Source organism: Chrysochloris asiatica, unplaced genomic scaffold (genome assembly GCF_000296735.1).
Source record: "Chrysochloris asiatica unplaced genomic scaffold, ChrAsi1.0 scaffold00196, whole genome shotgun sequence".
NCBI lineage: Eukaryota > Metazoa > Chordata > Mammalia > Afrosoricida > Chrysochloridae > Chrysochloris > Chrysochloris asiatica.
In genome coordinates this window covers 1,041,498-1,056,728 of record NW_006408714.1, presented here as the reverse complement: position 1 = coordinate 1,056,728, position 15,231 = coordinate 1,041,498, and the positions used below count along the sequence as shown (strand labels likewise).

At 39.1% G+C, this 15,231-nt stretch overlaps 1 protein-coding gene across 1 annotated transcript in view; it reads left to right on the top strand.

Moving 5' to 3' along the window:
* The first annotated feature begins 4,131 nt into the window (after positions 1–4,131).
* ANO3 (anoctamin 3) overlaps positions 4,132–15,231 on the top strand; it is a 427,969-nt gene continuing 416,869 nt past the window's right edge. Inside the window, exon 1 of the mRNA XM_006872390.1 lies at positions 4,132–4,498. Within this exon, the coding sequence (XP_006872452.1) occupies positions 4,453–4,498 (46 nt within the window). The 5' untranslated portion in view covers positions 4,132–4,452. The remainder of the gene's footprint in view (positions 4,499–15,231) is intronic.

The following is a 15,231-nucleotide window of genomic DNA, read 5'->3' as shown; positions in this document are numbered from 1 at the left end:
TCCCGTAAAGATTTACAGCCTCGGAAACCCTGTACAGGGTCAGTATGAGTTGGAACAGACTCCACGGCTCATAACCACCAGCACCACCAAAGACTTATAGCCTCGGAAATCCTATACAGGGTTGCTATAAGTCGGAACCAACTAGATGGCATGCACAAGTAACAGCAGTTAACTCAGAGGCATTTTGTAAGAATATTTTGAAAGAACTGGTGATCTACTTCTAAAAAAATTGTCCATTAAAGACCAGATGGAGTACAGTTCTGCTTTCACACACATGGACTCCCCATGACATCTTGAGTTAACTCAAAGGCAAGTAAGTTTTTAAAATGTTTACAATGGGTAGATTTTTCTATGAAAAAAAAAAAAAAGATTTTATTTTTTTCAGTGATAGTGTTGCTTAGGTCCATTTTTAGCACTCTCCAGTAGCAAATCAATCACGCTCAATCTCTCTCTCTCTTTATCTACACACACAAACACAGCATTTTCTTGTCTGTGCATTGCTTTTCCTGTCAAGCAGATGGTGCTTGAAACTCCTGTGTCCTCTCACAAAGCTGTTCCTCTAGCAATTTTTTCTAAAAGACTGGTTTTTAAAACAAGGCAAAATGTGCTTTGAATCCTCTGCTAGTCAGTGTGGCAGCCCAGTCTAAAATGCTTCCAATGGGGGAAAAAAAAAAAAAAAAAAGAATCAATTTTATGACAATTTAATTGCTTAGGATCTTCGGAAACCCTATAAAGGGTTGCTATGGGTCAGAACCGACTCGATGACACCTAACAACACCAACAATATTGCTTAGGTTAGGGCACAGAGGTGTTAGAAATAGTCACCAAATGGCTGCTTCTTTTTAAAAAATTAATTTTAAAATACACTAAAAAATCCTTGACTTGTTCATATGTCTGGCACATACATCCTTGCATCCTGCTAGGTTATAGGTCAGGAAGATGGATGGAGAAAATAAGAGATCAGCAGAAAGAAGACGTTCTAAGACATTGCAGAAATTACCGGTGTGTGGAAGTGTGGTGTAGGACCAGAGGCTTTTAACTTTTCCAACTAAACCTCCTGTTTATGTACAAAATTAATGCTTACATTTCAAAACTATTGTTTTTTAATTCTAGTGACTTAAAGCGACTTTTAAAAGATCAAATCCTCATGGGTCATAATTATAACAGTAACTACCTAATTTTGGGGATATAATGTGTCCATGTAAACAATGTGCACACACACAAGGTATAGATCACACATAGGAAACTAATTTGCAAGAGGTTTTCTAAAACAGTATAATGTGCATCATTTGTGTAAAATTGCATTAATATTTATTGACTGCAAGTTTTCTGCGATGTGTTGGTCCTTAAATGTATTATATAATATAATCCTCACTATGACCTGTAGGCTGGGTTGTATCAAAACTTTTAGCTGCAAGTGACCAAAACAAAACAAAAACTCCTCAGGCAAGTAATTTATTGCTTTGAGTTTCTGTCCTCATCAATAAAACTAGCCTTTGAGGAAATGATCTTGGTCTGTTCTATCTCTTCATTTGAAGGTAACTAGACTCACACTGGGAGTCCTCCTGTGGCACTCAGGGTTAATGTTGGACTGCAAAGTCCGTTTGAACCACAAGGTTGCTGGTTCAACCTCACCAGCCGCTCCTTGCTGTGAGTTGGAACTGACTTGATGACTCTTGACAACAACAGCGACAGACTCAAACTGAGCTCAATGTTTGTAACCAAGTATTTCATTAATGCTTGAACATTGAGCTTTTACTAAATGCTCAATGTTTTCTTTCTAGAAAGACCACTGTGGTAGTTTAAAGAAAGTTGCACATTCTTTTCCACTCTTCCCACTAAGAATGGACTCCATTTTCTTCGTCTTTGCCTCAAATGTCTTCAGTCCTTTCTATTGAGGACTCAAGATAGACAGGACTGCTCATCTGAGTCTAGCCAACTAAGACCATTTCCTCAACATCCAAAATTATGAGAGTTATCTTTGGTCTTTGGTTGTAAGCCTCTACTTCCAGGGTGTTTTGTTACGCAGCCATATATAACTGGAACATTCTGCTCTTATGCTACAATTTGTTAGTTGTTATCTAGTCAACTCCATCTCTTGGTGATTCCATGTGTGAAGAGTAGAACTGTCTCCCCAGGGTTTTTAAGGCTGTGATCTTTTAGAAGTGGACTGACAGACTTCTGAGGTGCCTCTGAGTGCATTCAAACATCCAACTTTTTGGCTTATAGTTGATCACTTTAACCATTTGTACCACCCAGGGGCATCTTGTATCATGTACCAGAAATGAAATAGGAAAGCATAAATAGTAGTATACAACATCAACTTATTTGAGGTTATGAATTTTTTGAAATCTCCCAAGTTTATTTGAATCCTTCATCTGATTCTCAGTTGATTTCACAAAACTTCAAAATTCAGGAAACCATAGACTTGTCTGCTATCTCTGTGCAGTAACATGTTCCATTTTCCAGTAAGAATTAGAGTTTTGAATCTGGCAGAAGTGGTAAAAATAGGAAAGGAGGCTTCCCTGATCATTGTTGAGCTGGCTTTGGTCCTATTTTGGCTGCTGTTATTCAGTCAAATAAGGAGCTCTGGTAGCAGTGACTTACAAGCTGGGCTGCTAACTGCAAGGTCAGTAGAATCCAACAGCCTCTCCATGGAAGAAAGATGAGGCTTTCTGCTGCCATAAAGATGTATAGCTTCCAAAACCCTATACAGAATGGCTGTGAGTGGGAACTGATCTGGTGGCACACCTGTGGCTGCTAACCATAAAATCGGCAGTTCAAACTCACCATTGGCTCTTGGAAACCCTATACAGAGTCTTTATGAGTCAGAATTCACTCCAAGGCACACAACAACAACATTCAGTCAAATACTGAAAAGTTACCTTACCTCTTTGGGCATCACATGCCTTTTCTTCCAAATAAAGCACTGGATTATGTAATCTTGAGAATTCTTTGTTGTTCTGAGCCACAGATTCTTTTATAGTAATTAGAATTAACAGTATTATACCTACTTTATGGAGTCCTGGTGTGGTGCTGTGGGTGAATGTGCTGGACTGCAAAGCGGATTGTAAACAGCAAGGTCAGTGGTTCAAGCTCACCAGCCTCTCTTCAGAAACCCTATACAAGGTGGTTATGGGTCAGAACCCACTAGATGGTACTTAACAACAACAACAGCCTACTTTATGAAGTCCTGGTGTGACACTGTAGGATAAGCGATGGACTGCTAACAGAAAGATTGGTGATTCAAACCCATCAGCAGCTCCTGAGAAACCCTATACGAGGTCTCTATAAGACTGCACTTAAAAATAACAATCTACTTTATAGGTCTTTTTGAGGATTATGTTAAGCATCATGGAAAAAGTGACATTTCAGCATCTGTTACTTGTTGTTGTTGTTAAGTGCCATTGAGTCCATTCTGACCCATAGCGACCTTGGACCGCCGACTTTGACTTTGAAGTTCAAAGGGCTTTGCAATCTAGCGCATTAACCCGCAGTGCCACAAATGCTCCATGTAATTATCACATATGATTCAAGATGGGAATAACTAAAACAGAAGAGTATGTTTAGTTAGTCACCAGAATTATGATAGGCATTTAACATAGTTTAGCTAATAAAACACACTACTGAATTTACTGAGGTGTTTTTTGTTTGTTTTCTTTCATATTTAAGAAAGAAAGAGTAAACAACTCTGTACCGTTGCATTCAACACAGAGTCTGGGCCAACTTTGCCTTACCTTAAGTACAGGAGCCCTTGGTGTGGCGCTGTGGGTTAATGCGCCAGACTGCAAAGCCGTTTGAACTGCAAGGTTGGCAGTTCGAGCTCACCAGCTTCTCCTTGGAAACTTTATACAGGGTTGCTATGGGTCGGAACCGACTCCATGGCACTTAACAACAACAACAACAACAATTAAGTACAACAGTTTCAGAAATTCCAGTTGGTGACCCAGTGTAATAAGAACTGACCACAAGGTCAGCAGTTCAAAACTACCAGCTGTTGCGCGGGCGTGGGAGAAAGATGAGGCTTTCTGCTCCCGTAAAGATTTACAGCCTTGGAAACGCTGTACAAGGTTTCTATGAGTCGGAACCGACTCCACATCACATAACCACCACCATTTAAAGTCTTCACCAAAAGTCTTCCTCTCCCACGCCCAGCAAATCCCGCGCACTTCCACCCTCTCTGCGGCACCGGCATACGGGGAATTCTGGGTTATTCCCCAAGTAGCCGCTAAGGGGAGCCGGACGCTAGACCGCCCACCAACGTTGCTATGACAACGATGGGCGCACAGCTTTGGGAGCGAAATGCTGGCTAAAGCAGGTGTCAGATTGCAGAGCGCTCCCTGAGGCTGTGGGATTCCACTGAGCCCTAGAGCTTCTGAGCGCGTCTGGCTGCCGTTCCTCTGCTTTTCTCTTGGATTGCTCTCTAACCCTGCGGGGCTGCGTAGAGTGAAAATGGTCCACCATTCAGGCTCCATTCAGTCCTTTAAACAGCAAAAAGGTCAGTTGAATCTTGCTCTCCCCTTCCTGCGGGCATCACGTCCCCCTCTGCATGTCCTTGCAGTTGTGTAGGAGCATCGATTAAAGGCTGATGCGACGCAGAGGTGGGAAACTCAACGAAGTTAAAAAAATAATAAAAATCATCTTTTTTTCTTAAATACCTCTCCACTCTGCATCTTAAATGAATCTGAATTCTGAGCCTCCACACCGTCCCAGGTAAAGAGGAATTCGTAATTTCAGGGACTTGATTTAAGGTTTATTTCTGCGAACACTTTCAAATGCGTTGCAGCAACCCCGTGTTGTTCTACCCTCTCACCACCCAGGTTTGGAGACAACATATTGAACGACGGGTACCCAAATCTGTGATTCAAATTGCTAATAAGCGTTATACAAGTGTTAACTCAGTTGAAGGATAGATGAATTATTGGAGAGTTACAGAAATTGGCTTGTCTGAGTCTAAGGGGCTCTGTAACTTCCTTGGAAAACTATTTTGATATTGTCCCATGCATAGTCTTCTGAATTTCAGGATTTTGTTGTCCTAAGGTTTCTCTTTTGTGGACTTTTCAATTATTTATCTAGCTTCTCCTTCAAGTTCCTACTGCTTGCTGTGATAAATCTATTTGTTCATAGTCACATAAAAAAAAATATTCCAAGTTATACTCACTAGTTGGCCCTTGATCCTTATTTTGTTTAAAAGGTTTCGTATAGAACGTATTTATCTTTAGACATACTTACAGTTTGCTCTGGCGCTGTAGGGTCAGCACTGGGCTTGGAACCACAAGGTGTGGGCAGTTCAAACCCAGCAGTTGTTCCTAGGAAACCCTTTTCAGGGTCCCTATGAGGCTCAAGGACATTTAACAAAAACAGAGATTAACATTCTAAAAGCCTTTATTAAGCTACATAATTGCCACATAATTAAAATAATAATGATAATTATGACATGTTGTTATTGTTGTTAAGTACCTTTGAGTTGGTTCAGACTCATAGTAACTCTCTATAGTGTTTCTGAGGAGCAGTTGGGAATTTGAACCGACGACCTAATGATTGCCAGTCCAGTGTATTTTACAGCACCACACTAGGATGCCAACAATGGCATAGTTGACTATATAATACCTAAGCTATGTGAATTCTGGAATGGTAAATTTGCCCATTCTAAATAATTACTTAATTTCCTGTTGTTGTTTTTTAAGATGTTTTCCATAATGCTTTTGTCAGCAATTGTTTCCATGTGGATATTTGACTTTTTTTTCATTAAAAACTGAAATTACACACTAGGATTCCTGCAGAAAGCTGGACTACATGAGCTTCGAGTTCTGTAACTCTACACTCTGTTTAAGTTCCACGTTCTGCAGGCTCTTTCAAACATGTATTGAAATTGGGAATGCCCTCAGAGAGGCTGTAATGGTGTACAAAACTTCCAGGTAGTACATAATTCTAATTCAAATATAGATTTCCCAAAGACTATTAAACTACTTCAACAGAACCCCCCTTAATCATTATTTTAAGTACATACATTCAAAACTTTTGAAATGAGGATAAAGATTACAGAAACTTTACAACAGCCTCATAAAAAAGTACCCTTTTCTGATAATGGCTTAATATCCTACTAGGATAATGGCTCTGGCTAACTTATTTCTGAGACTTGAGATCTTGAAATGACCCCACAGCTTATCATGTATGGATACATGATGTTTTCAAGCACATTGCCTACTTTAGGGACCAACTGTTACTGCTCATAGTGAATGATAAACAATTACACAGGTCTGGCACTTCATATTGTCCCCATGATGACACATTATGAGCCACTTATTTTCAAATATCCCTACTATTTTGGCATAAAAAGCAACTTTAGTAAAAGGATAAATCTGGAGAGGAGGAAGTAGGAAACAAGATCAGCTTTTAACTAAAAGACCTCTTAGCTCTGGGTTGGCATTCAAAAAAGACAGACAAAATTGAGGATTCACTATTTGAATTTTTTTTTAATGGTAGTTATGTGCCGTGGAGTCAATTCTGACTCACAGAGACCCTGTATAGGGTTTCCCAAGACTGTAATCTTTATGGGAGCAGAAACCCTCATCTGTCTACCACGGAACTGCTGGTAGTTTTCAACTGTTGCTGGTGAGATTAACAGCTCGACTCATAGCCACTATGCTACCAAGAAGAAGTAAAATCAGAGCTTTGAAGCAGTTCATTCATGTTCCATACCCTGATGTGAATCTGTATTTCCACGTCAGACATACTGAATCAGAATTCCCAATTTGTATTCATATGTATGCATAAGAATCTATACAGATCACCTGTGGATCTATAAGCATCACCTGGAGATCGATAGGAATCACAGAAGGATCTTGTTAAGATGCTGATTCTGATTCAGTATATCTTGAATGGAAATGCACATTCTCAGCAGGATTACAAACTAGTTCAAAGCCCTGAGTAAAATAATGATCTAGAACAGGGATGGGGAACCTTTTATTTTTGCCAAGGGCCATTTTAATATTTCTAACATCATTCTCAGGCCATACAAAATTATCTTAAAAATTACCCTGCTATAGCCAGGCTAAATGATTTAGCAGGCCTTATATGAGTCCTGGGAAACACTATACAGGGTTGCTATGGGTTGGAATCAACACCAAAGCACTTAACAACAACAACAATATGGAGTCCTGGTGTGGCACTGCAGGATAATGCACTGGACCAAAAGGCTGGACCAAAAGGCTCCTCAGAAACCCTATACATGTTCTCTATGATTCAGAACCGACTCGACAGCACTTACCAACAACCACATATGGCCCGTGGGTGGGACACCTCCCATCCTCCCCAATCTAGAACCTTTCTTACTTACTAGGAGGCACAGGGTAGAAAACTTTCAGGGATGGTTTTCTGAATATCAACCTGGAAACAGTACTTTGAAGGGGATGCACACCTGGACTGAAAAATTGAGGTCTAAATTCTAAGTCTGCCTTTGATACTAGTGACTCAATGGCCCTTCACAACAAGAAACTTTAGCAAAGTAACAAACTTCTTTGTATTTGTTTGTATACAAGGAGATTTCAAAAAGTTCATGGAAATATTTAATAATTTTTTCATTCCATTTTCTATGAACTTTTTGAAGACCCCTTGTATTATTATTCAGCTCCTGACCCGTAAGACCTTTTCTTTGTCTCTCCCTCTGTTCTGTAGTAGGAGTGGCAGAGAGTTGACAATGTGACGACAAAAATTACTTTCCTGAGCTAAAGACAGCTCTGCTTTTAGTTTTCTTTAAGGAATAATTTAGCCGAATAGTCTAGTTAATAGTGTTTATATTTGCTTTAATTATGTTGAGTTCAATGTGCTTTAATTTTTATTTCAGTTTTGTAATAATACCTAGAAATAGCTTATAATTTCCAGCCTCACATGAAAAACAGACATACTCTATACTTAGCTCTATCCAAGGCACATAGAATCTCCCAGAAATGTAAGAAGTAGGTTGTAATCAATCCGTGATTCAAATTCCCTCACAGATTTTACTCGGTACAGATTCTAGAATTGTTGTTAAGTGCCACGGAGTGGGATCCAACTTCTAGCGATCTTAGGTAGGGTTTCTGAGGCTGTAAAACTTTGTGGGAGCAGAAAGCCTCCTCTTTCTCCCAAGGAGCACCTGGTAGGTTGAACCCACTAGACTTCTGTTTCGCAGTACATGCTCCTCAGATTCCAGAATAGTTATCTGTAAGAGGAAATCTGATATAAACACATTTCTCCATTTATTTAATTTCTGGACTTTGTTTTCAGCTCTGAGTTTTATATCTCAAAGCTATATATTCTGTTTCTTAATATCTCTAAACCTCAGTTACCTCATCTGTGAAATGAAAGTAGTGATGTATTTTGCAGTTATAATGTATGTAGCAGTTTGACTGGCACACAACTGAGTCTCAAAAAATTTAGTGAATAACAGATATTATTAACATTTCCAGGCTAATCAGTCTTTTGTTGACTCCATAGGAATAAAAAGAAACTCCTAGCTGCTTTTCTGTATAATAATTTTGTGTACTTTCCTTTCTTTTGTCTCACTTAGTTTTATTAATTTGGGGTTCATGCTAAGGAAAATAATGTACGCTAGCCCATCTAAGGATGGTGCTTTGTTGTAATCTTGAGTTAAAAATCACAGACTCTATTTAAATGATACGTGCCCATCCCTCAGGAAGACATACAAAAAATCCCCACTGACTAACTTGGGGAAGCTCTGGTAGCATTGTTGTTGTTGGTGGTAAGTACCGTGGAGTCGGTTCCGATTTATAGCGACCCTGCGCAGGGTTTCCGAGGCTACGAATCTTTACGGGAGCAGAAAGCCTCATCTTTCTCCCACGGAATGACTGGTCGTTTCGAACTGCTGACCTTGAGGTTAGCAGCTCGATTCGTAACCATTACGCGTAGCATTGTTGTTGTTGTTAGTGCTGTCAAGTCGGTTCCGACCCATAGTGACCCTACATAGGGTTTCCGAGAAGCAGCTGGTGAGCTTGAACCACCAACTTGCAGTTCTAACGGCTTTGCAGTCTGGCGCATTAATCCACAGCGCCACACCAGGAGTGGTTACAAATTGGGCTGTTAACATCAAGGTCAGCAGTTTGAAACTACCAACCTTTCTGCTGAAGAAAGATGAGGCTTTCTGCTCCCGTAAAGATTTACAGCCTTGGAAACCCTGTACAGGGTCATGATGAGTCGAAATCAACTCCATGGCACATAACCACCAAGCCATTATTTAGATATCTAACTCATTTCATGGTTACAAAATTCTATTACAAGAAAATGACATTTATGCACTCTCCACTTTATCACATATTCATCAAGCTTTTTCTGTATATCAGGCACTGTGTTACAGGGTGACATTATCAAGAGCACTTTCATTCCCTAACCTTATTACTGCAAAACTTTCTCAGTCAAGAACTCAAAACAGCAGGAAGTTTAAGAGTTTTGCTAAACACAACCTTTACCTCTGCATTTTTCTAGAAAGATGTTGACATTTTGTTTCTTGGCAATGCCAGTTAAGTTGTGTATGCGGTAGAACATATCCACACATATTTTTTACTTTATATTCTAGATTGCGTCAATAAATAAGGCAGTAAAAAGTAAGAACCCTAGGGGGATAGGTGAAAGAAAACAAAAATGGCGATTTGTTTACTTCTAAGGTCCGGAGAATAATTGGAGTATATTATGGTTATAAATAACTTGAAATGTGTGTTTGCCTTAACTCATCGTGGAGAAGCATATTGGCTGGCAAGTCAATAGTGATTTCTGGTAGAGGTCCAATTGTGCAGCTCACCCTGACTTGCTCTGCTTCATTTGATTTAGGATGGATTCATGTGCCAGACATGTGAGTGGGCAAGAAAAGGACAGTAAGCGTTCTGGCTTCTAGTAGCTGTTATTTATCAATACAGCTAGCAAGACTTTCAAGGAAGCCACAGGTCACATCAAACACAGATTGTACCAAAATGCTTGGGCTTAGTGGGCTGAGCTGAAACTGGTAAATGATTCACCATTCTATCAGTGGACATTTATTTAAACATGAAAAGAGTGTTTCTAATAAGTCCACAGATTCAAGCATTTCCTACTCAAATAAGAGGTTTAGGAATAATAATCTTTTATGCTTATATGGGATCTTTCAAAGTAAATTGTTATTAAAAGTGCCCACCTATATGCGAAAGCTGGACAGTGAATAAGGAGGATCATAGAAGAATTGATGCCTTTGAGTTGTGATGTTGGAGGAGAATACTGAAAGTGCCATGGACTGCCAAAAGAACCAATAGATCTATTTTGGAAGAAGTGCAGCCAGATTGCCCCTTGGAGGTCAAGATGGCTTTACTTCGTCTCTCATACTTTGGACATGTTGTCCGGAGGGAACAGTCGCTGGAGAAGGATGTCATGCTGGGTAAGGTGGAGGGTCAGAGAAAAAGAGGAAGACCCCCAACGAGATGGATCAGCCAGGTGGCATCATTGATGGTCTCAAGTGTGGCAGCGGTAGTGAGGTTGGCCCAGGATCAGACATTGTTTCGTTCTGCTGTGCATGGGGTCGCTATGAGTCGGTTCTGACTCGATGGCACCTGACAATAACAACAACATAGAGCCTCTCAGTTGCCTTTCTGTTTTGTGAAGAGTTCCTATTTCAGGATGCACACAATAGATAGCTCTGGGGAGTATTCTTAATTTTCCAATGCTGATGTAACAGAAATGTGAAAAGTGAGGCACTTTAAAGAACAGAAATTTATTTTCTTACATATATATCATCTGAAAGTCCAAATCAGCGTTTCTACCACATGGATTCTTCCTTTGTTGAGAGATAGCTATTCCTTGGTTCTTTGGCTTATAGAGGAACCTCACTCATATAGTCTCTCTCGTCCCAGTTTGTGTTTGTGTCTAATCTGTTTTTGTAACTTACACATGATTAGGTTTAGGATACACCTTATACCGGTATGGCTGCATTGACATAACGGTAATTTCTTTATGGAATATGATTGCAGTATATTACATCAGGTTTGTTGTTGTTAAGTGCCATCGAGTTGATTCTGACTCATAATACCCCTAAGTATTTCTAAGCAGTAAATCTTTTTGGTGGCAGAAAACCTCATTTTTCTCCCATGGAGTAGCTGGTGGGCTCAAACTGCTGACCTTGTGTTTTGCAGTATAGAGTTTATCCTACAGAGCCACCATGTTTCCCATTCATATGGGATAGGGTATCAACACATATTTTGGTGGGGACACAGTTTAGCCCATCATTTCCACGATTTAAGCCCCTATTTCTCTTCACTGATATGGTTAGTATCTAGGACCTTCCAATACTCTTATCCTGAAAGAAAGAAAAAAAAAAATCTGAAGATATTTTTACATGAACAGGAAGGAATTCACTGATACATGTGTGTAACTCTCCCTAGTATTTTTGTACTCAATTTATGGCTGGAAAGAGCGTTGTCTCTTGTTATAATAGTTAAACTTGTTTTAGGTTGGTAATGAGTATCAATTTAAGTTATTAAAAGGAATAGAATACCTGATTTTGCTACAGTCCTACAAAACTTCTGCTTTGCCCTTAATTTTCACCTCTTCCTTGCTTTTCCTGCACAGAAAATTTCCATATAGTTAGAACTCTAGCCCTCCCATTGATAATATACCTGTAAGGGAGAGCTGAACTATGAAAGGCATAAAAACATATTTCAATTCAAGGAATACACAGAAAAGATCTGTGACCATTTCTTAACCCCAGATACCTCAAGCAGATCAGATGTATCATTGTGTTCATTTAAAGTAAGAACACTGATGTTTAAAATGATGAGTTTTAACATTCAGTATTTACGTATATAGATATATGATGATGTTATGTCAGAATATATTGCCACAAAATCATAGAAGCTTTTATTAAACAAAAATATCAAAATGTGAAGCTATTATTTCTTGACATATCCTCTCTCCAGGTCTATACATTTCTATTCCTTCCCCAAAAGTATTCTGAGTTTTTCAGTTGACACCACGTCAAAAAACTTGAGTGTCAGAAACCATGTTCTTTTGAGTTTGGGGCACAAGAAACAAGATGAAGTCGGAAGGGGCAACATCAAGGTTGTAATGTGAATGGAGTAAGGTTTCCCAACATAATTCTTAGAGATAGCATTATTATCCTGAAGAGTCAGTAGGTGTAGTGTCATGATGGAAAAAATTCTTCAGTGAAGCTCTTTCCACTAAAAAAGTTTTCAATTTTCTTAAAGCTTCTTCCTAATAATCCCCTGTGTCCTTTGAGAAAATCTATTAAGATCACCTCTTTGGAATTCTAAAAAGCAGTTGCCATAAACTCCTGAGTTGACCTTTCTGCCTTAAATTTAACTCACTCAACAGAAGCCACTGTTTTGATTGGACCTTGATCTCTGGATTGTATTGGTAAATCCAAGACTTTCCCCTAGTTATGATTTGTTCCATAAATTTGTCTTTATTAGCTTTGATTTTGTTTAATAGACTGATGGAAATACCAGCTCTTTGAGATCTTTATGCAGTGCTTCTGACACCCATTGAATGAAAAATTTGCCGAGGCGAAGAGTTCGATTAAAGTTGAAAATGTTGAATCATGTGAGATCCCAACTTCTGTAGTTATCTCATCGATGGTAATGCTACTGTCTTCTTCCATCAGTTTCTGAGCATTAGTCAGTTTTTTCAAGGTTGATGGTCTTCTCTCTCTGAGCTCATTTTGAAGGGCTTTCTGACATTCCTCAAAGTGCTTGATCCACCTTGTTTTAGATAGGACAGCATTTCTGAAGAACTTTGTGCAAGGCGTCAATTATTTGGAAAGATGTCTACTTGAGTTTTGTTAAAAATTTTATATTACTCCTGGTCTCAAAAATGTTTTCTGCATGCTACAAAGAGTATCCTTTTTAAAAGGCATTCTAACAAGGCAAAGACAAGTGTATTACTGAGAGAATTTGTCTGAAGCTATCTACTGATTGCAGAGACATATTTAAACATGTTTTCTTTGGAAAAAACCCTTGTATAGGAGCTCTGGTAGCATAGTGGCTATGAATCGGGCTGCTAACCTCACTGTCAGCAGTTTGAAACTTCCAGCTGTTCTGCAGGAGAAAGATGAGGTTTTCTGCTCCCGTAAAGATTTACAGCCTCAGAAACCCTGTACAGGGTCGCTATGGATCAGAACCTTGTTGTTTCTGGCCATCGAGTTGGTTCTGCCCCAAAGCAAAAACGTTTATAGACATTTTCACATTAACTCATTTAATGAGTGATAGCATTGTGGTTTGAACCCAGTTCTCCCTGGCTCTCAAGGCTACATTCATAACTACTGTATATTCCATAGGAGTCTGTGGGTGGGACAGTTAATGAGCACAAATTCTAACCAAATGGTTGTAGGTTTGAGTCCACATGGAAGTACCATGGAAGAAAGGCCTGGCTATTACTTCCAAGATAGCAGCTACTGAAATCCCTATGGAGTGTAGTTCTACTCTAACACCCATAGGGTTGCTGTAGTCAGAAACAATTTGATGGGCAACTTTATAGGCACATTCCAGAAGACAGCCTTGTTGCTGCAGGGTTTTTTGAGGACCAAAAAAAAAAAAAAAAAACAGAAGGCAAAACCTCAAAACTTAAGCAACTGGAGGACATCTTACTCCCTTCTGATTTCCATTGCAGCTCTTTGTAGTTTGTTACCTCACTGTTCCTATTCTTTCAAAACCCTCCATTACTCTGTGCTTTAATCATGGGTAGCTATGGCCTCAGTCCCCTTGTATGTATAATGAAAATTTCAGACAGATTGATCTCCAGGTTTCCCTCTGACTCAGCAATTGACCAGAAATTACCGAAGTGTATAATCATTTTGAGCATGGCATTGCACATGGAAACCATCCAGGCTGTCCAGTCAGTTACTGCCTTTCCTCCTAAAGTGCACTGCAAGTGACAATTGTTTTAAATTCTGGCTGGGTCCAACCCAAGAAGTTTGTAGTCAGCCTGCACCAGCTGTAGGGTCCGTGGGCACCAAAATCTGATTCCTCCTTATCTGTATCGTCACTATCACCAAGACACGTTTGGCAGGTGGAGGAGAGGGCTTCTTTGTGGTAGAATAGGATGGCCATGAACATATATTGCTGCAGATACACTGCATTAGTTTCTAGCTTTATCAGTACATTTCTAAGAAATTACTAAACTGACTGAAAAGCGACTTCTAAAAATAACTCTTAGGGTTGTTTATGTTTTCAATCACAATTTGTTCTCTTTCTTTTCCACTGGCTTTAGAGTAGTATTAACAGCAATGATGGGTGCTATTTTGCTTATCTCTATGCAAGGTCTAGTATTAAACACACATTCCATCATCTTCGCTCATTCTTTAATATATGAACTTAAGATTACCCAAATTTTCAACATCTAACAATTACTTGGCTGAATTATTAGGATTTTTATTATAATGTAAGGTCTTAATTGCTCCACATGTATTCAAACAAATCTCCAAGGGAAGAAGCTAGGTATCTATAATTTTAAGAAAATACCTGTTTTAGGTGTTTCCAGAATAATTTTGCTCATTGAGAAACAGTTTAGTTAAATTATAATATGGCTATTAAATATCAGCAAGATGTTTACCTGTGCTTTATTGACTATGCAAAGGCTTTCGATTGTGTGGATCATGACAAGCTATGGACAACATTGTGAAGTGTGAGTATTCCAGAACACTTAATTGTGCTCATGAGGAATCTGTACATGGACCAAGAGGCAGTTAGTTGTTCAAACAGAACATGGGAACACTGGATGGCTTAAAATTAAGAAAAGTGTGCGATAGGGTTGGATTCTTTCACCATACTTATTCAACCTGTATGCTGAGCAAATAATCCGAGAAGCTTGGTTATATGAAGAAAAACGTGGCATCAGAATTGGAAGAAGACTCAATAACAACACCTGCGATATGCAGAGGATACAACCTTGCTTGCTGAAAGTGAAGAGGACTTAAAATATTTACTGATGAAAATCAAAGAGCACAGCTTTTGGTATGGATTACATCTCAATATAAAGAAATCAAAAATGCTCAACACTGGACCAATAAACAACATTCTTATCATCAGAGAAAAGATTGAAGTTGTCAAGGACTTCATTCTTCTTGGATCAACTATCAACACTCCTGGACCCAGCAGTCAAGAAATCAAACGATGTATTGCATTAGTCAAATCTGCTGCACAAGACCTTTTTAAAGTATTGAAGAGCAAAGATGTCAGCTTGAGGACTAAAGTGCACCTG